Source organism: Cryphonectria parasitica, assembly GCF_011745365.1.
Source record: "Cryphonectria parasitica EP155 unplaced genomic scaffold M406scaffold_1, whole genome shotgun sequence".
Taxonomy (NCBI): domain Eukaryota; kingdom Fungi; phylum Ascomycota; class Sordariomycetes; order Diaporthales; family Cryphonectriaceae; genus Cryphonectria; species Cryphonectria parasitica.
This window is the reverse complement of record NW_024468909.1, coordinates 5,273,444-5,296,429: the sequence shown is the minus strand read 5'-3', so window position 1 is coordinate 5,296,429 and position 22,986 is coordinate 5,273,444. Positions and strand designations below refer to the sequence as shown.

Below are 22,986 nucleotides of genomic sequence, written 5' to 3'. Positions count from 1 at the left end.
CCAGGCCCACTCCCACTCCGTCCTCTCCCTAGCCGTCGCCACCGACAACGCCCGCTTCGCCTCAGCCGGCGGCGACCGCACCGTATTCCTCTGGGACGTATCGACAGCCCAGACCCTCCGACGCCTCACGCACGCCGCCGAGGGCCACGTGGGGCGCGTCAACTGCGTGGCCATGGCAGGCGCAGGCGACTCCCTGGTAGTCTCGGGCGGGTTCGACACCACGGTGCGGATCTGGGACACAAAGTCTGGCGGCGGTGGAGGCGGAGGAGCAAGGCCCATCATGGTGCTGAGCGAGGCCCGAGACGCCATCTCGGCGGTCGTGGTGCGCGGGGCCGAGATCATCAGCGGGTCGGTGGACGGGCGCGTGCGGGCATATGATGTGCGCATGGGCAGGGTGACGACGGACGTGGTGGGCGCGAGCGTGTCGAGCTTGTGTCTCACGCAGGACGGGCGGGCCGTGCTGGTGGGGAGCCTGGACAGCAGGGTGAGGCTGATGGATCGGGATGCGGGCACGTGTCTGCGGACGTATGGCGGCGATGGCGACGGCGGCGAGGAGGAGCGGGCCGGCGGGCGGTGGAAGAACGAGGACCTCAGGGTGCAGAGCCTGCTGGGCGGCAGGGAGAGGTATGTCGTTGCAGGGGATGAGATGACGGGCGAGGGAGCGGCGGCGGCGGCTGAAGGAGGGGGCAGGCTGTGGGTGTGGGATCTGATGACGGGCAAGCTGGTCTCGAGGGTTGCCGTGCCTTGGGGCCCCGCCGGGACCGAGGAGAAGCTGAAGCGGGTGGTCGGGAGGGATGGGAGGGAGAAGGAGCGCAGGTTTGTCGTGAGCTGTCTGGCCTGGCGAGAGGCGGGCTTTGGCGACCAGTTCTGTGCTGGGGGCACCTCGGGGGCCGTGACCGTCTTTGGTCCTGCTTGAGAGGATATCATCGAGACAACGAGGTCTTTCGAGATATGATTTGATGAGCATCATCCACCATCACCTGGGTCAGCACTTCATGCGTCGCAAGTTTCAGTCTAAACCGCGTTCGATTTGACGAGACCAATCATCAATCACATTGAAGCAATGGCTAGCAGGGCCATTCTTGCGCGTTCGTCCTCCTCGAACTAGCAGCCCTGCTCCACAGTCTATATCATAAGAAACAAAGAGCCCTACTGCATAGATCGCTACGCAAATGAATGCGAAAAATGAAAAGAAGAAATTGCCCGCCTAGGCGCCAAACACCAGTGTTCCACCTTGTGTCCCACCCCCCCCCCCCCGCCCTCTCCTGAAATGCAATCAATCTCGCAACTATCCACGAGATTTGCGACGCGTGATGGAGGGATATATATATATATATATATACACACGCGTATCGTCACAATCAGAAAAAAAACAACATTTTCTTGTGTGTTTATCGTCCACTCGTTCCCCCCATGAAAGACAAGCCTTGGGTTTGATTTTGTTGATTTTGGGCGTTCAAGGATTTTTTGATTTTTTTTTTGGAGTTTCCTGACAGGGCCGTCCACCGACTTCAGCCCGCGTGTGCAAACTTGAACCAGTTTGGCCGGCAATCCTCCTTGTTCAACCATGATTCTCCATCGGTGAAACGGCCGGTGACGCAGCCCTTGCACTTTGGTGAGTTGGGGCAGTTAAAGAAGGGGATGTGCTGATATCCAATGTCTCGGAACCTGCCAGCATGTTGGTCAGCTAAAATTCCCGGTAAAAATGGTTCCTCCAAAAATGCGACAACACCAAACGTACCAGTGAATCCGATTCCTGTCTTCAAACAGGCCCAGAGCAATACTGTGCACGGGCGCATCTCCCCACCGCTCATAAAAGAACCCACCAGCCCTGTCCAGGTGGTTGAAGTAGTCCTCATATGGCTGGCTCCTCCAGAAGTTCATGTCGCCAATCTCAAAGTTGCTCCAGAAGTGGCATGTCGAATAGCCATTGGCCTTGTCGTTGTGATCGGGTCTCCGCGCCTTGTCCACCAGCCAGTTCAGGGCATTGTTGTCGTGCAGGTAATCGCTGTGGGCGGCGAGGAACTTGGTCGTCTCGGGCCACAGCGTGGGGATGGACTCTGGAGCATCGTACAGGTTGATGGTGAATCCGTACGTCTTGTTGTGGTCCTGCATATAGCGGAAGACGTCGTAGTCGATATCGCAGAAGAAGTGCACCTTGGGCTCGACCCGCCAGTAGTACTGCGTGTCCTTGAGGGCCGGGTGCTTGTAGAAGAGGCCACTGTTCCAGCGGCACATCTGGTGGTACGAGACCTTGTCGGCGTACTGAATCTCGTGCTCCTGCAGGATCTTGACGGATTCTTGGAACAAGTCCATGTTGATCCAAGACGGCATCTCCCAGTGCTCTTTCGGTATGACCTCTATAGGAAAAATGGTATTTCATCAGCGACTCATCCTGTCCGGCAGGGCAGCATCACACTTAGGCTTCGTTTCTTACCATATCTTGTCTCTGCCTTTGTCACCTCTGATGTCTTCTTCTTGAATTCCTCCGAGAACGGGACATCGTTGAAAAACGTCCATGGGTAGTTGAACTTGTTGTTCCACGTCCTCTCCAGATCTTTCATCGCCTGGAGCATGCCCTGCAGCTCCTCGTTTCGTACAAGCGCCAGCAGGGTAGCGTTGATGCGCTCTGAGTTCTTCGCGTCGGGCGCATAGCCGGGACCTGCGCGCCGCAGTATGCCTTCTGGTTCGCCGGTTGCTATATGAGGGGAGAGAGAGAAGCAGTGTCAGATATGAAGATGCTTGTGTCGCCAGCAAAGTATCGCGGGCAGGAGCAGGAACAGGAGGAGAAGGAGAAGGAGGCAAGAGCTGCTCACGATCTAATAACGGATCCCTCTCGTTGTTGGGTATGCCGAGGGATGGCTTGATCCCAGACCCAGGCCTGAAGATCTGGTAGAGGAAGAAACACCACATGAAGATGGCGGCGAGTCCGAGGACTCTGACCGGCCGAGCGATAGCCATGGCTGCGGCAGACTTGGTTCAAGAGGAATTGGGTCGCAGGTTGCAGTTGTGGGCCTTTTCTTTTCTTTATCGTAGCATGGCCTCGTTCGAAGCGATATGACAGTGGTCAGGGCGCTCAAGTGACCGTGTTATCGGCTGGCGTTGGTGGTTGTCGAGACAAAAGGGGGACGGATATAAAAAGTTCGAGACAAGCTTAAAAGAGGTGGCAGTTGAAACTCGCAAGCCAGGCGGCGCGTTGTCGAGCGTAGATGACAGCAGGTAGATTGGACTATCGATAAATAGGGGCTAGAGTAAGCAGAAAGCGCCCCAAGTAACTGGCACAAGTGCAACGGCCAGGCCTTAGCGCCAGGTACATTGAAAATCTATGTAATCTACCAGCGAAACGAAGGTGCTTATCGATAGTATCAGTCTAGCCTTCACCTGAGCTACCACTGCCGCCTTCCAGAGAGGCTGGACGACGACAACGACGACGACCAAGAGTCGGTGCAATTATCCTCAACGTGTCAACCATGAGCAAGATATGACATTCCCCTTCTCATGACAGTCGCCATGAAACGGACTGCCCCTATTGCCGTTGTCAGACCTCCTGAAAAATGGCTTACCTTGCCGAGTTAGGGGCCTTGACCGATGAGCTCGTCACTATCATCACGACCACCTCGCCTACAGTGAGTGTATCTACGAATGACCTGCACAAGGGACATCTACTTACTTTTTTTCCAGTCTCAGCCGCGACTGTTCAGATCCTATCGTGAGAGTGCCTTGCGTGGGATCCGAAACCGCGAATATCTCCAGACAAATCAATTTGCCGTCGAGGAGCAGCTCCGTGGCCTCGTCGAAAGGTTTTCAGTCGTTGGCCGAGATGGTCTGGCAGAGGCGTTGAGACAGAGGCTCGACTTGCTGTCCAGGCAGAAACAATCGACAAAATGGACGCCTGAGGTATTGCATCTCCTGCTGGAGCTCTCCGACCAGCCTGTCAAGAAGTCCAATCTCGACACCCTCGTGCGATTACGTGAGGCGAATCAGGACCCGGGATTGGATCTCAAATGGGAGCACATTGCCAGAGAGGACGGTTGGGCTCAAGATCGTGACCTGTGGAAGAATGTCGACTTCGCAGACAGCTCAGAAGATGAGGCGATGCCAGACTCTCAGTCACCTGTCGCAGGCTCAGATGATACGTCCATGTCAAGCGCCACGGCTCTGGTCAGGAGGAGGACGGTCGGTAGTCTGCTTCTACCTGCAACAGAAGAGTCGCCGCTCCAGGAGATCGAGAAGGCCCAGGAATGGCGTCACGGTGCACAGCCCAGAGACGCGTCCGGCCGACCGATGAAGGTGCCCATCTCCGAGTATCAGATCCTGCGAGAAGTCTTGTTTCTGTTGAACGGCTTGCCGACCAGCCTGTTCGGGCCTGATTGCACACCAGTTTCCAGGTATCAGCTTTCAGATGTGTCATGGGATACATACCGAGCTCTCGTCAACTCCTTTGCTGAGTATGGGCGAACGCTGCTGCCTCTCCGCAAATTCTCCGAGACTACACAAGACGTGCCGCTGGTGCAGGCCTTCCAGGACTCGGTGTGCCAGTGCCTCAGGGCCTTCGATAAGCAGATCGCATCGGTCCAAGGGCGCTATGTCGAGATCAAGGAGGACACGGTCGTGAGCTTGATAGCTCTGCAGCAGGAGCTCAAACCATATCTCGTCCCTCTGGCCGGCCTGTCGAATGTTGTTCGCCAGCTCCAGGAAGAGCGGTACGCTCACTCTTTCCGCTTTTTGGAGCTGCTGTATGATGCGACCTGCATAGCTCAGCTGAGCGGTGATGACCGGTCCTACCATTACCTCGGCGAGATCTTCTTCGACTGCTTCAGAGTCTACATCAGACCCATACGGCAATGGATGGAAGGAGGGGAACTCACACCAGGAGACAAGACTTTTTTCGTTGCTGAGGCCTCGGCTTCGGTACCACCGAGTCAGATATGGAGTGACAAGTTCAACCTTCGCAGGTCCCAGGAAGGCCAGCTACATGCGCCTAGGTTTCTACATCCCGCGGTCCAGAAGATTTTCAACACTGGCAAGAGCGTCGTTGTACTCAAGCATCTCGGACGCTTTCAGCTTCTCGCCAGTGACAACGAATTTCGCTTACCAGACCCGCCACTAGACTTCGCATCGGCCTGCGGCTCTCCAGATCTCGCGCTCGCGCCATTCTCAGAGCTCTTCGATGCTGCCTTTGACCGCTGGGTGCAGAGCAAGCACCTCTCAACATCCTCAAATCTGTCAGCCATACTTTTCGAGTCCTGCGGTCTTTGGGATAGCCTCGACACTCTGCAACACATCTACTTTATGTCCGACGGCTCGCTGGTCGACACCTTTACGTCTTCCGTATTCGCAAGTCTGGACGCTCTGAGTACTACGTGGACAGACCGGTTCACGCTAACCGAGCTTGCCCAAGAAGCATGGTCGCCGTGCCCAGTCCTTGAGAGCTATCGCCTCTCAGCCTCATTTGACCCAGAACACATCTTCCGCGGTCATCCCGACCAGGCTCGGAGTAGTGTTCGGAACAGTCTGCCCGGTATACGCCTCTCCTACAAGCTCGCCTGGCCCGTGCGGCTTGTCATCACGAGAGAAGCCATCACGAAGTACGAACTCATCTTCACCCTCCTCCTCCAACTCCGGCGTGCAGCCACGATTGTCACCGCCTCATCTGCCCTCCTCAAGGCACAGGCCGACATACAGGCAGACGACCACCAACAAGCCTACTACGCCCTCCGCGCCCGCCTCCTCTGGTTCGCAACGACCCTCCACTCTTACCTCACCACAATTGTCCTGGTACCCGAAACCAGCAAGATGCGCACCAGCCTGCAGGACGCAGAGGACATCGACGCCATGATCGAGATCCACGCCCTGTTCGCGAGGCGCGTCGTGGAGGAGGCGTGTCTGGGCGCAAAGCTGGCGCCGATCAGGGACTGCGTGCTGGACGTGCTCGATTTGGCCATCAGGCTGGAGGACGGGCGCCGTGCGCACGAACACGACAACGTTAGTCGCGGGGGTGAGGTAGCCCGTTCTGCAGCGCACCAGCATGAGCAGCAGCAGCGACAGTACGGCACACCTCGGCGGTCCGGCGTCGGGGGTGGAGAAGAACAGCAGCAGTCGCAGCCCCCGCCAAGCGCGTTGCGGGGCGTGTACGTCAGCCCGAGGGAAAAGGAGCGGGAGGAGGACGAGACAATTCTGTTTGGGAAAGACGGCGACGAGAACGATGATGATGATGACTATTTCACAGGTGGCCAGAACGGCGACGGGACATCTGTGATGCAGCGAGGGCGGCGGCAGCAGCATCATCAACAACAACATTATCACCACCAGACGTACGCTGAGATCCTGGCGGGTATCAGAGCGGATTTTGACAGGCACCTGCGGTTCATCACGGGCGGTCTGCGCGGTGTGGCGCGCGCATCGACGGATACTGCGGCTGCGAAGTGGGATCTGCTGGCGGAGATGCTTGAGATGGGATTCAGAGGAGGGACGAGATAGCTCTGTAAGAAGCATATGTACGACTCTTCATAATGTACGTAATTCTTTTGTGAAGTAAAGAATGTTTCTTTTTAAGAGGCAATCAACCCTATGTGTTAAGGACACCCGAGACGCAAGATTGGAATACGCAAAGGGGACAGCGTCTCTTTCTTTTTAGACTCTAAAATCTATATTTGTCGACTTCAAGACGTGTGAACATCAGCCTTTGCAATCGCCTCTGTGACCTGCTCTATCGCCGGGTCCGCAACCTCCCTCTTCTCCTCCGCCTCAACACCCGCGCCCGCCTCAGTTGTTGCCGTCGTCGTCGTCGCCGCCCCCGCCGCCTTCTTCGCCTTCTTTCTCTCCTTTTCCTTGAGCTTCTTGAGCCGCTTCTCCTCCGCTGCCTTGGCGAGAGCCTCCTTCTCCTTGCGCGCCTCCTCACCACCATATGCCTCGCGCCACTCGTCGACCTTGGCGGCGGGGATCTGCGTGAACAGCAGCTCTGGCGTGCCGAGCTTGTGGCCGGGCTTGAGCGTGCCTGCGGCCCACTCGTCGGGGATGGTAGGCTGGGGCGCGATGCCGAGCTGCTCGAACATGGCCCTGCTTGTCGCGGGCATGTAAGGAGCCACAATGGACGCGAGAAGGTGAAGGTGGTTGAGGGCGTAGCCGATGACGGCGGCGCACCGGTCGGGCTCTTCGGTGAGCAGGCGGTTGTCGAGCTTGTTGTCCTGCAGGAGCTTGTTGCCCACCGCAGAGATGGCGAGGATGATCCGCAGCCCGTCGCGCAGCCTGGTGCCCTCCATGTAGTCATTGAACTCCTTGAGCAGGGCATTGACCTCCTTCACATAGGCGTCAAGACTCTCCGAGGTGTACTTGGTGTAGTCTGGAACGGTGGACTCGTACTTGGCCTGGCAGAACTTCTGCACCCGCTGGTTGAAGTTACCGAGGTTCTTGAGAAGGTCGTTGTTGTTGCCGTCGACGAACTCATTCCAGCTGAACTTGCTGTCGCTCGTCTCTGGGCGCCGCGACAGCAAATAGTATCTCCAGATGTCGGGCTTGATACCGGTGTCCTTGGCGTTGTTGCCGAAAACGCCGATGCCCTTGGACTTGCTGAACTTGACATCCTCGTACTGGAGCCACTCCGTCGTGGACAGCTTGTGTACCTTGGTCCATGTGTCTCTGGTGCCGATCTGCGAACTTGGGAACATGACAGAGTGAAACCTAGGGGAGATAGGGGCGTCAGCTCCAGGGGTTGTTTGGCAGGATATGTGCATATAAATATGCATCGTACTCACTGAACATTGTCCTTGCCCATGAACTGAACCAGTTCCACGTCATCAGACTTCCACCACTTCTCCCACAGCTTTCCCTCCAGGTTCTCGCCGTCGGTGTAATTTGCGGTTATGGAGACGTAGCCGATGCAGGCGTCGAACCAAACATAAAAGACCTTGCTGGCGTAGATATCTTGATCCAGGCCCGTGATGTCCTTGTTGATGGGCGTTCCCCATCTCAAATCGCGAGTGATGGCTCGGGGGTTCAGTCCCCTGTTGATCCAAGAGTCTGTGATTTCGATGCTGTTGGCGCTCCAGATACCCTCCTTGCTGGCCTTGTGGAACCATTTCTTGAGCTCCCCTTCCAGCAGGTCCAGGCGCAGGTACATGTGCTTTGTCTTTCTCCTCTCGGGGACGGTGTTGTCGACCTTGCAGTGGGGGTTGATGAGCCAGCCCACGCCCTTGGAAAGACCTCCATCGGTAGCTCCGGCCTCAGACTCGGGCTGGTAGGGGTCCATCAGCCTGCCGCAGTCGTCACACTGGTCACCTCGGGCGCCTGGCTTGTGGCAGATGGAGCACTCTCCCTCGATGAACCTGTCGGCTAGGAAAGACTGGTGGTCCGGGTGCGGGCAGAAGGGCTGGACCTCCTCGCGCTCCATGATGAAGCCATTCTCCCAGAGTTTGCGGAAGATCTCCTGAGTAATTCGGGTCTGGTGCTCGGTGGGCGTGCGGCCAAAGATATCAAAGTTGATGTCAAACCAGTCGTAAATGCCCTTGTGGACTGCGTGGTACTTCTTGCAGAGCTCCTCAGGGCTGACGCCCTCAGCGAGGGCCTTGGTCTCGGTAGCGGTACCGTACTCATCAGAGCCACAGACAAAAAGGGTCTGAAAGCCACGAGCCTTACACCAGCGCGAGTAGACATCTGCGGACAGAACGCTGCCGATGACGTTGCCAAGATGAGGGACGTTATTGACATAGGGCAGGGCACTGGTGATGAGGACGTTTCTTTTGCCTTGGACTGGCAGGATGGGGCCGTCAGAAGCCATGTTGAGGAGATGAAGGCCTGAGAGCTCAGAACAAGGTTGAAATATATTGGGCTGGGTTGCACACCCTCTTGAAGGTGGAGGGGAACAGTTCAAAAGAAGCTGAGATCCACCTCAGAAAAGAAGTAAGGTGGGGGGGGGCACTCGAGGTCAAGCCACAAATTGATCGTTCCTGGTTCACAAAATCTTGAACCCTGAGATTTTTCTCTGCAGGCTTCAAACATAAATACTGAAAAGTCTTCCTCTCAAGCAGTGTCTCGTGGTGGTAAGGCGAATTGGAGCAGGTGAATGTATGGGTAGTCTTGTACAAGAGGAAGATGAGTCAACTCGAGGAAGCACTTTTTATGTCGCGGGATGGAGGGGCAGAATGGCCATGTACAGCCACAAGGGTCGCATGCGGGAGCTGCGATAAGATAGAGGTCCAAGCTACAGCAGAAGTACACATGTACCACAGTATACTCCTTACAGCAGTATGGACAAGGTATGTACATAGTATGATTTTGCTGCTAGCCAATAATACTGTAGATACAATGTATATACCATAGAAGTTTGTCCCTGTTCATTGTACTATGTAGCTGATCAGGTCAAGATGTCAAAGGGTATTGTTCATGCTGCACAGGTACTTTCTGACTGGCATAGCAAGGCATGATATGACATGACTAGGAAAAGAGCCCCACTGTGCTCCAAGCACCCGTCAGGCACAGCCAGAACTGCTTTACCGTACAGTACTAGCAGCAAGAACGGACATGCTGTGGGGAAGAAGCTACAGCAGCCCGATCGCCTTACCACAATGCCTGCAGCACGCTAGGCTGCACTGTACTGGCCCTGCCCTGCAACTCCCCTGCCTGCTGCTCCAGTGTGCCACCAGCACGGCAGGGTCAGTGCAGCCACTGGAAGAGACTTTTCTCTCAACGCTGTCACATTTTGATGCTAGGTTCATCCACCACCTCAACTCCAACAGACCTCTCGCCATCATCGTCGTCACACCTTGCGCCGCCTCTTGTCACACAAACAACAACTCCGCCCCTAGGTTCAATTTCAACATTATCAATCAGACAAACTTATTTAGCATCTCCCTGAAGCATTCCAGCAGCCCTTTCAACCATCTGCACCTGAATTGCCCACCCACCTACGCGTCTGGAATTCCATCCCACCGCCACCACTTCACCCCACCACTTTGATCGTCAACGCCACATCTTTCTGCAACCAACCCCCAAACAATCGCATTTGCTCAAGAATAGACCCAATCTCTCGAGACACCTAGAGCACACAGCATCCATCCTGGTACAGGATATTACTGTTCTGGGCACCGAGCAATTGATCTGCTGGGAGCAGCTGCAAGTTTCTTGATCAGGAACTGACTCTGCATCTGTTGCAGTCTGCTTTGTATCTGACGTCGCCCTTGAACCGCATCTGCCCCTTGGCACCACCAGATCAAGCTCGATCTCGGTACAAACCTCTCCCACAATCTGGCCTCTGTCCCAGTACAGCGCGACTCTTGTGTGCATACTTGGGAAAAATTCAAATACTGCTGCTGGTGACCCAGTCTTGAAAAAGCTGGTTCCCCCCCACAGTTCTTTTGAGCATTTGCCTTGGGTACTTAGTCTTGGATTCTGAAGAGCCTGGAACACTGCTTTCAGAACCATCCCTTCCTCCCCCATCGCATCTTCAAAGGCAATCTGCCTCGTCATTCATTCAGCAGTGGTTATGGACAGCAATCTATGGAGTCGCCGCACCAAGTAAGTCATCTCAAGTTTCTGCTCCCTTCTGGCGCTGCAGTAACAGGGACTCATATTTTTCTTGATGCTTAGCACCAACAAACTCTCCCTCTCCACCACCTCAGGCTCCGGCCAAGGTGACCGAAATGTTTCCTTCTCCAAGCGATTCGGCGGTGACAGCTCGTCGCACGGGGGCAAAAACCCTTTCAACTCCATACCAACCTCAGCAGGTGGTGGCCTGGCATCACCTGGTGGTGCATCATTTGGACTAGGCACTGGAGCTTTCTCGGCCTTTGGGTCCTCCAAGACCCCCAAGTCGCCTGGAAACCCTTTTGACATGGCCTTGAAGACACCAGGCGCTGACAAGATGCCAAGGGACAGCGCCAATGGAGGCACATCCAAGCCTGGTGCAGACGGTGGCGGTGGCGGTGACAGAGCAGCTGCTGACTCCAGCGCTGGCAAGAGTGGGAACAATGGTGATCCGGCTGTCCAGCACCCACTACGGAGCAGCTGGTCTTTCTGGTTCCGGCCGCCAATCCCCAAGAATGTGTCGATCCCCTACGAGGATACCGTCCATGGTATGGCCGAGGTCGCCACCGCCGAGCAATTCTGGGCCGTCTATCAACACCTGGGCCGTCCCTCGACCCTGTCTCCGGTCTCTGACTACCACATCTTCAAAAAGGGCATCCGTCCCATATGGGAGGACGAGGAGAACAGGAAGGGGGGCAAGTGGGTTGTGCGCCTAAAGAAGGGAGTCGCTGATCGGTATTGGGAGAAGCTGATGATGGCCCTGATTGGAGACCAGTTCGGCGATGCTGGCGAGGAGATCTGTGGTGCTGTCGTGAGTATCCGGAACGGTGAAGATATCATCAGCATCTGGACGGCTACCAGTGAGGGCAAGGTCCTTCGAATCAGGTAAGTTCTAGAGGGATGATGGCTTTCATTGGGGAAGAAAAGCGAGGAAAGATGACGAGTCAAATACTAAAATCTGTTGTCTTGTTTCTAGGGAGACCTTCAAGCGCGTCATGGAGTTCCCGTCCAACACCAAGATCGAGTGGAAGGTGCATGAGGACAGCATCCAGCAGCGCATCACAATCGAGGAGTCTCGTAAGGAGAAAGCCAACCAGCACCGGAAGCCCCAGAACCAACGACAGCACCCAGGACACAGCAGTGATGCGGCTCAGGCCTCGCAGGTATCATAGCGTGGACCTGTCCGAGAGTCAACTCCGCCACCCTTGTCACCTTGGGCTGTTTGGTCTCGCCCTGGACGTCTGCAAGGATTGAGAAGTATCGACGAGACTCCAAAGAACTTCTCTTGACTATTTAAGTAAAGGATGTTGCGAGAGAGATAAAAAAAAAAAAAAAAGAACAAGAAAACCCCCTCAGAAGAGCTAAAATCTGAACAAACGCCACTTGCCTGTAGTCCGAATACTCGGGCGGCGAAAGACGTCAGGGACCCTTGGGACTTAGGATAATCAAGATGGATCCAAACTGGACGTACAACTATGAGGCCGTGGATGGATGCCTGCTCCTCTGAGACTGGTAGTATGTTGGGAACATTCTGATGAGCAGATGTCTCGCTACTATCTGTCGTGGCGTGCGGCCAAAGCGATAGCACAACAGCTATATTTGATCGGTCTGAATGTGTCGGATTGCAATCAATACTGAATTTCCAAGCGAACCCCTCAGGCAATGGAGCGTTGATCAGGGTTTAATATGGATCATGTGCTGCGACTGCCTTCACACATGCATGCGTAATTCCCCTGTCTGAGATTCTCTGGCACTTGGTAACTTATGAATGATTTCACAAAGCGTAATTCGGTTTCATTTCTTTCTTTCTTTTCATTTCATAATATTGACGGTAACTTGAGTGAATGCCACCACCAAGATCACGCCCTGCTGCTGCCCTGTTTTGCCTTCCCGCCGGGCTCCCTCCTCCTCTCCCATACCTGCAGATAGGACTCGCCCATGCACAGCAGCTCCCGCTGTATCTTGTCGACGAATAAGTCCTGGCAGACAACCCACTCGCCCCTGGCCTTGTCGAGCAGCTGGACCTTCCACGTCTTGCGCTCCTCGCCGGTATCCGCAACGTCCTCCCTCAGGCGTACAGCCTCGTGCACCACGTTGGCCACGAGGTCGTACCAGATGGGCTCGCCCGACGGGTGGACGGCCGGGTCGGGCTCGACATACGGGGATACGTCGAGGTCGCGGGCGTTAAAGGTCACGATGGTCGGGTTGCGCTCGGACACGAACTTGTTCTGGCTGAAGCGCTTGATGTGGAGGATCAGGTAGGGGGGCAGCGGGTGCATGAGGCGGTAGCGGCGCCTGTGGGCGAGGTGCTCCTGGGCAGAACGGCCGTCGTACTTGGAGAGGATGGTGGTCAGCGGGACCTGGGGGATGATGTTGCGCTGCTGCTCGTCCTGGAAGAGGGGCGCGGCGGGCAGGTCGAGGGTGAGCAGGAGGAAGCGGCTGGCATCGACCTTGACCTCGGCGGCCTCCTCGAAGCGCAGGCGGTCGCCGACGTCGGCCTTGGCGGTGATGGCCTGCGACTCGACCTTGAGCCTGCCCTGGAAGACGCGCTGCACCATGCTGGAGCCGGGCTTGGTCTTGCTGCCGCCGAGGCTGAGGTGGAGATTGTTGAGGAACCACGACAGGAACTCGACGGGGTCTGACTGCTGCGTCAGGGTGAAGCGCTTGCTGGAGCGCAGCGAGACCTCCTGGAGCAGCTCGTGGGGGCTGACGTGCGACTTGAAGGCGCGCGGGTTCCAGATCTTCCTGAAGAGGATGCTCGTCCTCTTGGCCAGCTCCGACTTGCTCCCGCTGAAGTCCTCAAGCAAGAAAAAGTTGCGCAGCGGGGCCACGTGTGACAGCGCCTGCACAACGACGTTGAGGTAATCGTTCTCCTTGATGTTGTTCATGCCCACAAACCCGGGCACGTACTCGCGCCCGCCGATGGTCAAGCTCGTCCTAGGCCTGCGGTCGATGCCCGCCACCTCCGCCTTTGTGTACCGCGGGTCCGACACGTACTTGATATCGTCCAAGCTCCTGCTCTTAACCTCGTAGCCCTCAGGGAGCACGTATACCTTCTGCGTCTCCATGTTGATGAGCACGTGGTGGTTCTCTTCGAGCGCGTGGAAGTACGCGTGCGACTTTGGGCCCCGCCCCTGGAAGTACTTGCCGCACACCAGGCACGCGTACACGTTGATATTGGACAGCGAGATGCTGCACAGCTTCTCAAAGTCAAAGTCCAGCGCGCCGCGGTCTATCGTGTCCAGGTATAGGTCGTCGTACCCTGCCGTCGGCGCCGACTGGCGGATCGGTGCCTTCTCCTCTGGAAGGTCGTCGAGGTCCGAGTCCACTATTTCCTCTCCGTCGCCGTCGTCGCCGTCATCGTCGTTGTCGTGTCGCCCGTTTGTCCCTGCACCTCCAGTGCCATTCTCTCGTGGTGTGTCTGCATCAGGGCTATCACCGTTCTGCTCTTGGTCGGCAGCGGGGCTGCTGTCGGGCTCGCCTAGTCTTGATTTCTTGGAGGCCGGCGAGTCTGCATTGAGGGCTTCTTCGAGAGCCTCCGAGGCTAGTCGCTTGGACATTTGTGGACTGTGGTAGGTTGTCGGTGTAGGCGTAAATGAAAGTCGGCAGGTTCGCAGTGTAGGGTATCGGTATTCAGGAAGTAAGAGTGTAGCAGGGTGTAGCGTTTGGTTGTAGTTGTGGTAGAGGTCGTGGTCAAAAATCATTTGGTTATTGTTGGACGGACTTTCTGCATGTCAAGCTCATGGATGCATAGACGCCCCCACTTTTTGCCATTCTCACAACCGCTGTAGCTTCCCGCAGTCATACTTTGAGCAAGTACTGAAAAGATATATTCCTGATATTGAACTCATCCGAAATCATTTACCTCGCCTTTCCTTTATTTGTCTTTTTTATTTGACTCTAGATTCATCTTCTTTCCTTCCCTTTCCCTTTTTTCTTTCTTCTCTTCTCTCGCCCTCTGGCTTCCACTATAGTCACTATAAATGGCACAGCACGAAAGAGGAACCACAGAATGGAACCGAATGTGCTTGTCTCTCAGGAGTAAAGAAAAACAGACACTCAATTCTAGTGTGGTATAAATTGCAGCTCATCTAATCCTGTTTGCCTTCATCTCTCAAGATGCTGCGTCCAGCATCAAGACATCTGCAGTCTCGCCGTTTATCCCCACCGACCCCTCAAGTGTCGGTGCTGCCAGGTTCTCCATCTCCTGCAATGTGTACTCCACCAGATAGCTCTCATCTACCAGCTCCTCTATGCGCCTGTAGTGCCTCTCTGTGTACACCTTCAGGGCATTGAGCACCTCCTTCAAGCTCTTTTGGCCTCTTGCACCCTTGACTGACAAATTTGAGAACTTGGACGCCGGATAACTTCTGATGAGCGCCCATAGGATCCGTTGTGCCACAGGCGCCGTCCTTGCGTTCGTGTTCCAGTCGCGCAGGCGCAGAAGAAGGAGGAATATTTGCTCGTCGGAGAGCGTTGCGAGGACCTCGTCTACTGCCTTCAGCCCGCACAGGCTACCCTCGTCTGGCTTTTTGCTGGTCACTACAGAGGTAAACAGGTTGAGAAGTCTACCTGGGTGGTTCAGCTGCAGCGCGAGGGCAATGGCGTCGCGGTATGCACCCGTGTGCATGTAGTTCTCGAGCTCCTGCTCCTGCTCGACCAGTCTGGTGGCCGCCTCAGCTGCCGCAGCCTGCGTCTCGGAAGATGTGTCCTTCCAGAAAGTCACTGTCGAGTCTGCACTGCCTGAGACGACCATGTTGGTCGCAGGATTGACGGCTAGTGCCCACACTCGATCTTCGTGATTGTCCAGTGTGGTCTCTGTCTCGCCGCTGTTTGCATCCCAGACCTTGACAAGGCCGTCGCCCGCCGCGCTGGCAAATTGCACCCTCTTCGACTTGTCGCCTTCTGCATGCTGCTTGAGCCATGCTACTTTGAGAATGCTGTTTGAATGTCCTTCGAAGGTCCTAAGGCAGGTGTAGTCTGAGAGACTCCATATTTTGACCGTCTTGTCACCAGAACCGGTCAAAATCAGGCCCTTTCCTGCCACGGCTCCCTTGTCGCCGTGGATCACAGGTGTGTTGGCGGGGGCAAATTTGACTGACCACACGCCCCGCTTGTGACCACGCAGGATTCCTTGCACCTCGCCTTCCGCTACAGACCAGACCTTCACCGTCTTGTCCTGGGAGGCCGATGCGAAGAGCTGGCCCGTAGGGTTCACATCCACCGCATTGATATCCTTCTCGTGTGCTTTTCTGGTAAAGACTGCCTTTGCTTTCTTCTGGGCCTGACGAGGTATCTCCCACTTCTTCACGGTCAAGTCCTGGGATCCAGTCACCAGAAAAGGTGGTGGGTTATTAACCGGATCTTGGTATGCTGCGGATGATTCTTGAGGGACAGTTTTTGGCAGGCCGATGGCCCCCAGCGTCTCCGCATGGCCCGTAAATACGGCCCAGCAGGTGAAGCTGTTGTTCTCCGGATCGATCCGCCACAGGCGGGCTGTGTTGTCCTTGGCTCCTGTTGCGATCCAGTGTCCAGACCAGTCGACGTCAAGGGTGATCACAGTATCCTCGTGACCCTTGAGAAGGCCAATATCCTGACCAAAATATATTTCTGTGGCCGTCGTCCCGTTTGTTCCACCTGCTGACTCCGTCACAGACACTAATCGAACTTCTTCCAAATTCGTAGCTAGTGCCATTATCGAGCGGTCTGGCGATAGGTATGCGAGGTCGATAATCTCATCGTGGGTGCCGGATATCCTCCTGGTAGGCTCGAGTGGCGACATCTCCGGTACTGTGAGTGAGTCGCGCATGGAAGGCATCTGATAAAAAACGAGGGTGTGGTCCATCTGGACGGTGAGCAATAGGTTCTTATCAGAACATAAGCAGGCGCCCAATATTGAGTCCGTTTCGGCCTTCGCATCCTGCTCCGCGGTGACCTCACGGCCTGTGTCTGTCTCCCACAGCCTCACACAGCCATTGACGCCGGCCGTGTACGTCAGTCTGCCATCTTCCAGAAAGCCTGCCGCCTCTATCGTCTCAAGGGTCGGTATGACTTTTCTAGGGGTCCATGACTTGGCGTCCCACCAGATCATAGTCTTGTCTCGGCTCGCCGTAACCAAGGCATGTTCCGAGGGGGAGTAGTCCAGCCCTTGAACATCCGAGACGTGAGACTCGAGGTCCGCAACCACAGCGCGCTTGTGGAGGTCCCACACCCTGACCTTTCCGTCTTGACTCCCAGAAGCCAAGCGGAACCTGATCGTCGCATCCTCTTTGGCGTCATTGGCATCACTGGTCACGTCGCTCTTTCTCTTGGCCTTCTTGCTCTTCTTGCTGGTCGTCTGTTCTTCGCCCAGTCGCCCCGAGGCAATCTCAAAGAAGTGCAGGGCTGATACGAGGACGCTGGGGCCTCGAAAGGTATGCGTAACATAGCCTCCGAGTATATCCCACACTTTGATGTTGCCATCGGCGGCACCAGTCGCGAGAAGGGTACCAGTACGATCGACGGCCAGCACAACCACCGGAGTACCGTGGGGCTTGAGTGTGCGCAGTAGGGTGGTCTCGATTGTATCTTGTTGGTCTGAGAGCTTGAGGGAGTAGATGCGCATGGAGAGAGACCGAGAGCAGACGATGAGATGAGAAGCGGAGGGGGTCACTAAGGTCTTGTTAGCCGTCAATTGCGCCACCTCGGAGAGCCATAAGAGGAGGGAACGCATACAGGTCAATGTTGAGATAGACTCGTCATCCTATATAATGGGTGCCGCGTTAGCATTTCTCCTCTCGCCGGCACAGAGAGCATTAGGGTCGACGAACGCCTTCAATCTTTGCAAACTGCCTCCCCGTCGCCAAATCCGTCAAGACGGCGTCCTCCCCTAATGTTGTGGCCAAGATCCTTGCTCCATTGTCAAGCGCCACTGAGCCGCCCGTGAAGATGGGCTGGATCACCCGTTCAGGTTCGAATGTCGTCTTGAAGGGCGATCTGGTGGTCATATTTGCAGGCGCGCAGGAGAAGGCTTGGAGAGGTTGTTAGGAAAGGACAGTGTCGACCTTGTCAAGTCAAGACCAATACAACTTTTCTGCAGTGATAAGAATAAGGTTATCTTAGCGTCGATCTACAGGTAGGGGTCTTCCACATGCAGCTTCCCAGTCGGGTCAGCCAGCTAGCACTACTTTGTATGTTACTATCTGACGGTCTGTATGCTCTTTCCCAAATCTTCATTGCCATTCTGACCTGTCAATACCCCTACTTACTTAAGTAATCAGCAGCATGACTACTGTGCAAAGTGGAGCTTGGCATGACACCTTCCATATAAAGTCCCAAGTCTAACAGAAATTCCCAAAGCTAGGTACTTCTTATTCTTTGCTATTTCTTTTTCCTACCCAAGGAACCATATTCTGCAAACAATTTTTCAAATTGAGATCACTGCAGCTATAAAAGCGTGAGACTTTCATATGTCAGTACTGCATAGAACTGACAGATGAATCTGTCCCTGCCATAGCTCTTCACCACGACAGCAGAAGCAGCCTCCCACGGACGACCTCAGGTCTCCTCTGAACACATGACCCGACCCCAGAAGCTCCGACATGCTGGTCCTGACAGAACTTGCATTCAAACACGTCATCCTTCTTCTCAGGCAGGAGACGAAGCAAGTAGGCTATCAGCACCCAGTTGTTCCATGTACCAGGCCAGCGAAGTCGAGGTTGAAGTTCAAGACGAAGCTTTGCATCTCAAGACTGGGAAAAGCCCGCTCTAACAAATCCATGACGATGTAGCGTAGGGTCTACAACTGGGCTGATGGTCGAGGAGAGAGCGGAGAGCTGAGAGGGTATGTGTTTTCACGTGCTTTGGTGCCTCTTGTCTGTATTGACATACAAGTTGGCAGCTGGCTGACGTTTGTTGCTCGAGGATCTGCCGCTCGGAGAGGATAGATGTTTTTCTGCGAGTGCGGGCCGCAGGTTTCTTTGTAGTCTCGTCGACGGGCGGCAAGAGTCTTCGGATTTAGGGCGTTTTGGTGCCCGCGGCATTGCTCGAGGTCGTCGTCGAATGCCATCTCGGAGAGATCTGGTCATCTCTTTCCAGAAAAAAGTCCGATGATCCAATGATTGGTCCATCCTGCTCGAACAGAACAGATCACCTTCTCCTTATGACCGTGTCCCCAGTATCTGCGTCCAGTCGCCCGCCTTCTCGCTCGTCACCTCCCACTTTTTGTTTACTGTAATCTCAGGCCCGCTGTTCCCCTTGCCCCGCTTCAGCTCGAACAAGCTATCCTCCGTGTCCACCTCCTGAGACGTCGCCGCGCCGCTGCCGCTGCCGCTGCCATTTTCACCAGGCGCAGGCGCCGATACTCTCGCTGTGTGCAAAACGTTGTCGGCGCGCAGCCTGAGCCGCTGGGCGTGGTCGGGGTCGTACTGGTGCGTCCGCAGTTGGTTGGCCCACGCAAACCGGACCCGCGAGGTGGCCCTCCTCCTTTTTCTCTTCTTCATCTCTCTCAGCCCGAGGCACTGGCGCCTACCGAAGCCGAGCAGGGGCTTGAGGAGTGGTACACAAGCCAGGGTTACGGCCATGCTCGGTTCGATGCCGGTGAGGATGTTTGGGATGCTGATGGTCCAGGTGAGGTCGGTCCACACCATGCTCATTAAAGTTGGGAGGCGGATGATACTGACGATGCAAGTTCTGTTGAGTGGCGGAAAGGAAGCGGGGGGAGAGACCCATGGTGAGTTATATATACAAATATTTATATGTATGCATAGCATGATGGGGAACTTACAGGAAACCTAGGCCGAATACGATCATCAGGCCAATTCTAGACTCCTTAGGCAGCCGGAGACGGTATAAATGCAGCAGCGGGAGACCCACGACGATAAAGTCGGTTGCCAGGTTAATCACGCCGCTGATGAAATAAAACGCGACTTGGTCGCCGCAGTGGCTGCCCTTGACATTCTTCCAGTTGGCTGCGAGCGGTCTGCAGATGAGCAGGGCGCCGAGGACGGTGGCGATGGGCCAGAGGATCACGATGACAATGGTGATCTTGGAGGCGAAGGCCACGTATGAGTCTCGGAAGACCTTGATATAGAGCAGCAGGATGGACGTCTTGGACAGGCTCATGCTGATCGACCAGAGCAGCTCGAACGAGAAGACGACCTGGAGCAGGTGGGTGACAGGGCCATCACCGTACTTGGCGACGATGTCCTCCTCGTGCCCGTAACCCGTCCCGCCGTGGGCAACGGCCGTGAGCGAGGCCGCCTGGTAGCCGATGCTGGACAAAAGCACCGAAAGTCAGCCATCAAAGCAATCTGATGAGTATGTTCCTTTATTTCTTCTTTTTTTTTTTTTTTCGAGGATAACACAGGTCACGGAAAGTTCTCTCCACTCTCTTTTGGCAAAGCACCAAAAAATTGAGACATGAAAAAGATGAGCCCCGTCATCCAATCAAGCAATGAATAGTTCTTGAGCATGAGCATTGGGCAAAAATGCCAGCAGCAGAACAACCCACAAGAAAGGCATAAGACCCCGCCCCCGGAACAACTCAAAGGGGTGAGGCTGAGACATATAGCACTTTTGAGAGACAAAAAGAAAAAGGGGGGGAGGGGTGGCAGATTAAAGACTTCAAAATGAGGCAGAACACGTACGCGAACACGGCCGCCGCGATCACGCAGTAGTCACTGCCGCTCAGAGAGCGGTGTGCAAGGCGGTGCGAGATGATGCGGAGGGCGACAGCGACGGCGGGCAAGACGCTGAAGATGATGGAGGTGGCGACGAGAGTCTTCTGGCGGCCAGTGACTATGGGGAACGTAACCTGCATCATTTTTGGCTGTTCAGGCCGCTCATGAGGACAGGGCAGACGAGCCACACACACACACAACGTTGGGGTGGCAGCAAGTTACACAGCAAAGGTAACAGTGCAGAACAGTAGTATGTATTGTATTGTGAAATCGTCGCGCCGCTGGGTCACAATATCGGAGAGGACGCCTTCGTGCACGACCTGAACTCCCGCCTCATTCTTGGCGCGCATTTGGACTTGGGCACGTGCAGCGATCTCTCATTGGGGGGCGCTTCACGGGTACGACAAATACTCTTTCCCTTCGAGAATCTTAGGAATCATCCGCAGCGATGGCGACGCACCGCCAGCCATTTTTCTAGGGACACGCATGGTGGAGTTGAGTGGAAGGGGGGCGAGCACGGGTCATGACTTAGGTTTGACTGGGGGTTCTGCTGCGCTCGCCTCGTCGAGTTGGGAACCCCGAGAGCCATAAACTTTTGTCCCAAGGTTGTTTACAAGGAAAATCAACAAGGCTTCCTAATCGCTTCCTGAATCGGTTTAGTGGTGGATCCCTCCAGGGAGAAGATGATGGGTGCCGAGACGGAGCAAGTCCTTGGGTCATGCATGTCTGGCCAGGGACCACGGAGAGGAGATGGGGAGGGGGAAAGATTACAGACCCCTGGTTCTCCTTTCTCCTCATCCGCCCTGCGATACAAAAGTAGGCAAAGGGGTCTTGTGTCCATCTCGCAGGCGACTGCCGGCAGCACTGGGCGTGCTAGGGTCCCATCAACCCATGTTGCATGTCTAGGGAATGTCACTCTCACGTTTCGCTCATTATGGGCCAGACGGTTCGCTTGTCGTTGATGACGGATGATAATGATGATGATGTGTGCCAGGAAGTTGAGTCAGTGTTGCGATGCAACTGTGGGAATCCGTCTGGTCTTGACATTCGAGACATTGATATAAAACATAAACAACATAGATGTTGATCATGATGGACGAGAGAGAGAGAGAGAAAAAGACAAACACAACAGTACAATCTTCATATGAGAGATCTTGAAAAGCACGTCTCGCTTTTCAACTGCATAAAACCATAACTTCCTCCGGCGCTATGTGAATGAATGAAACCCCTGACGACCAACTCCTGCGCCATGCTCAATTTCCATCCCCCATCGTCGAGACACCATGTGCCCTGACCCCGGCCCCCATTAACGGCTCTCTCCGTCTGCCCTGTCCGCGTGACTCAAGACGTTGAGAGGTGAGTGGACACAATAGCTTTTACTCTGTACATCCAGTAGAGTCCCACAACGCATCTCGGCACGGAGGGAGGGGCAAGTCTTGTTGTGGCGCTGCAGCCGTCGGAGCTGATGAGCTATGGGGCCCTCATCTTTTTCCTCTCTGTCTGTCTCTCACATATCACCTAAGCTACTCACTTAGACCACACTCACTACTTTTCAGCTACAGACCCATGGTTCACCGAGCCATGATGGGGACCTTTTCTGTCTGTAAACCCTCGTCAGTCAGTCAGTCAGCCGACCAAGATATCTAATAATAAAAAAATAATAAAAAAAATAAACAAACATATCATGCAGAACCGGGAAGAGGAGGGTGTGAGAGCCAGGGAAGAAAAAGAGGGCCGATCCCACAAGGGCGGGGTGGGCAAAAACCCATGGAGAAAGACTTCTTTCATGCCCTTGTCCAGGAATGCCATGCCCCAGATCGAAGGTAAGTAAGGGGTTGGGGGGGAATAATGAGAGGAAAAGAGAAGGAAGAGAAGGGAAGAGAAAAAGAAAAAAATATTCTCATACCAAGTCCACCACCCACCATGTTCGGCGGCGAGTAAGGCGTGATGCGGCCCCGCGAGAGACAAAAGTAGCACACCCCCGCAGGCAGCGCAAGAAACACCGCCATCATCACAGGGAAAAACACGGCGTAAAACATGAAGCTTTGCGGGACGGTGCCATCGTACGTCCGCCAGTTGGTCGTTGCGGCTTCTTCGGCGGCTGCTGCGGCGGACATCTTTGTTTGGAGCAGGCGGGGACGAAGAGGGAACGGATTTGGTTTTCTTGGCTATTTATTTTGCTTTGACCGAGATTCCCCTTTTCTTCCTGAAAGGGTTCGTTGTTCGTCTTCTTTTCTTGGTGTGCTTCGGCGATCCTTTCAATTTTTTTTTTTTTTTTTTGGGAGGCAGAGTCCGACAAAAAAAGAGGTGCGCTAGTAGGGAAGTGAGCTGGTTATTGGTTTCGTTGTCGGTGTCGCTTGGCAAAGGTGAGGCTGATGATGGATGAGGTGAGATGTCTTGCTCCCAGGAAAGGTGAGAATGAGTGAGTGAGTAGTCGAATGGCAAAAAGACAGTGATCAACGCTGTCGTATTGTTGTTGCTGAGAAAGAGATGAGAAGGAAACTTGGTACACGGCGAAACGAAGTGAAATGAAGTCGCGATGCAAAAGATGGCGAGAGTGGGCGAAGCTGCCAAAGAAAGATAAAAGCAACAGATAAACCAGAGCAGAGATCAAACATGCCACCCCACACATAACAGGGTCAAACAAAACAGCATGTTCCCCATCAAAAAATCAATTCCAGGCCCTGTGCAGCAGCAACAGTCCCTCAATCAGCGAACAAAGTCTGCGCATACGCCCCCACCGTATGACCAGGAGGAACCAACATAAAAGGCGCAGAGAACAAAAGAAATAGGTGTTGGTTGCAAT

At 54.8% G+C, this 22,986-nt stretch overlaps 10 protein-coding genes across 10 annotated transcripts; 3 read left to right on the top strand and 7 right to left on the bottom strand.

Annotated features, from left to right (window-relative positions):
- Window positions 1-273: 273 nt before the first annotated feature.
- M406DRAFT_320521 (uncharacterized protein) lies at window positions 274-1,004 on the top strand. The gene has a single exon (XM_040919403.1). It carries the CDS (start codon window positions 281-283, stop codon window positions 914-916), a length of 636 nt encoding a protein of 211 aa, XP_040781780.1. The 5' UTR covers window positions 274-280; the 3' UTR covers window positions 917-1,004.
- A 507-nt stretch (window positions 1,005-1,511) lies between these two features.
- M406DRAFT_67185 (family 15 glycosyltransferase) lies at window positions 1,512-2,961 on the bottom strand (the record flags this gene model as incomplete). Its single annotated transcript, XM_040925046.1, has 4 exons — window positions 1,512-1,668; window positions 1,742-2,360; window positions 2,438-2,698; window positions 2,817-2,961. 4 exons carry the CDS (start codon window positions 2,959-2,961, stop codon window positions 1,512-1,514), a joined length of 1,182 nt encoding a protein of 393 aa, XP_040781779.1.
- A 502-nt stretch (window positions 2,962-3,463) lies between these two features.
- M406DRAFT_344341 (uncharacterized protein) lies at window positions 3,464-6,480 on the top strand (the record flags this gene model as incomplete). Its single annotated transcript, XM_040921969.1, has 5 exons — window positions 3,464-3,626; window positions 3,682-4,161; window positions 4,312-5,985; window positions 6,020-6,070; window positions 6,100-6,480. Exons 1-5 carry the CDS (start codon window positions 3,555-3,557, stop codon window positions 6,478-6,480), a joined length of 2,658 nt encoding a protein of 885 aa, XP_040781778.1. The 5' UTR covers window positions 3,464-3,554.
- Window positions 6,481-6,600: 120 nt separating this feature from the next.
- Window positions 6,601-8,776, bottom strand: M406DRAFT_344340 (methionyl-tRNA synthetase; the record flags this gene model as incomplete). Its single annotated transcript, XM_040921968.1, has 3 exons — window positions 6,601-6,709; window positions 6,755-7,680; window positions 7,755-8,776. 3 exons carry the CDS (start codon window positions 8,774-8,776, stop codon window positions 6,663-6,665), a joined length of 1,995 nt encoding a protein of 664 aa, XP_040781777.1. The 3' UTR covers window positions 6,601-6,662.
- Window positions 8,777-9,791: 1,015 nt separating this feature from the next.
- On the bottom strand, window positions 9,792-10,479 carry M406DRAFT_100998 (uncharacterized protein). Its single transcript, XM_040914935.1, has one exon. The coding sequence runs from the start codon at window positions 10,462-10,464 to the stop codon at window positions 9,958-9,960; it is 507 nt and encodes a 168-aa protein (XP_040781776.1). The 5' UTR covers window positions 10,465-10,479; the 3' UTR covers window positions 9,792-9,957.
- Window position 10,480: 1 nt separating this feature from the next.
- On the top strand, window positions 10,481-12,194 carry M406DRAFT_285586 (uncharacterized protein; the record flags this gene model as incomplete). The annotated part of the gene is made up of 3 exons (XM_040918626.1): window positions 10,481-10,512; window positions 10,585-11,406; window positions 11,498-12,194. 3 exons carry the CDS (start codon window positions 10,481-10,483, stop codon window positions 11,691-11,693), a joined length of 1,050 nt encoding a protein of 349 aa, XP_040781775.1. The 3' UTR covers window positions 11,694-12,194.
- Window positions 12,195-12,310: 116 nt separating this feature from the next.
- M406DRAFT_77581 (uncharacterized protein) lies at window positions 12,311-14,081 on the bottom strand (the record flags this gene model as incomplete). The annotated part of the gene is made up of 2 exons (XM_040925965.1): window positions 12,311-13,915; window positions 13,961-14,081. The coding sequence occupies 2 exons, from the start codon at window positions 14,079-14,081 to the stop codon at window positions 12,381-12,383; spliced, it is 1,656 nt and encodes a 551-aa protein (XP_040781774.1). The 3' UTR covers window positions 12,311-12,380.
- A 531-nt stretch (window positions 14,082-14,612) lies between these two features.
- M406DRAFT_59678 (uncharacterized protein) lies at window positions 14,613-17,507 on the bottom strand (the record flags this gene model as incomplete). Its single annotated transcript, XM_040924647.1, has 4 exons — window positions 14,613-14,664; window positions 14,694-17,172; window positions 17,236-17,263; window positions 17,331-17,507. The coding sequence occupies 4 exons, from the start codon at window positions 17,505-17,507 to the stop codon at window positions 14,613-14,615; spliced, it is 2,736 nt and encodes a 911-aa protein (XP_040781773.1).
- A 1,527-nt stretch (window positions 17,508-19,034) lies between these two features.
- M406DRAFT_16223 (uncharacterized protein) lies at window positions 19,035-20,320 on the bottom strand (the record flags this gene model as incomplete). Its single annotated transcript, XM_040915409.1, has 3 exons — window positions 19,035-19,191; window positions 19,286-19,774; window positions 20,148-20,320. Coding segments are annotated over 3 exons (819 nt in total), but the record flags the coding sequence as incomplete, so codon positions are not given.
- Window positions 20,321-21,326: 1,006 nt separating this feature from the next.
- On the bottom strand, window positions 21,327-22,986 carry M406DRAFT_354575 (uncharacterized protein). Its single transcript, XM_040922955.1, has 2 exons — window positions 22,087-22,986; window positions 21,327-21,781 (listed from the first exon to the last, which is right to left on the bottom strand). Exon 1 carries the CDS (start codon window positions 22,810-22,812, stop codon window positions 22,513-22,515), a length of 300 nt encoding a protein of 99 aa, XP_040781771.1. The 5' UTR covers window positions 22,813-22,986; the 3' UTR covers window positions 21,327-21,781; window positions 22,087-22,512.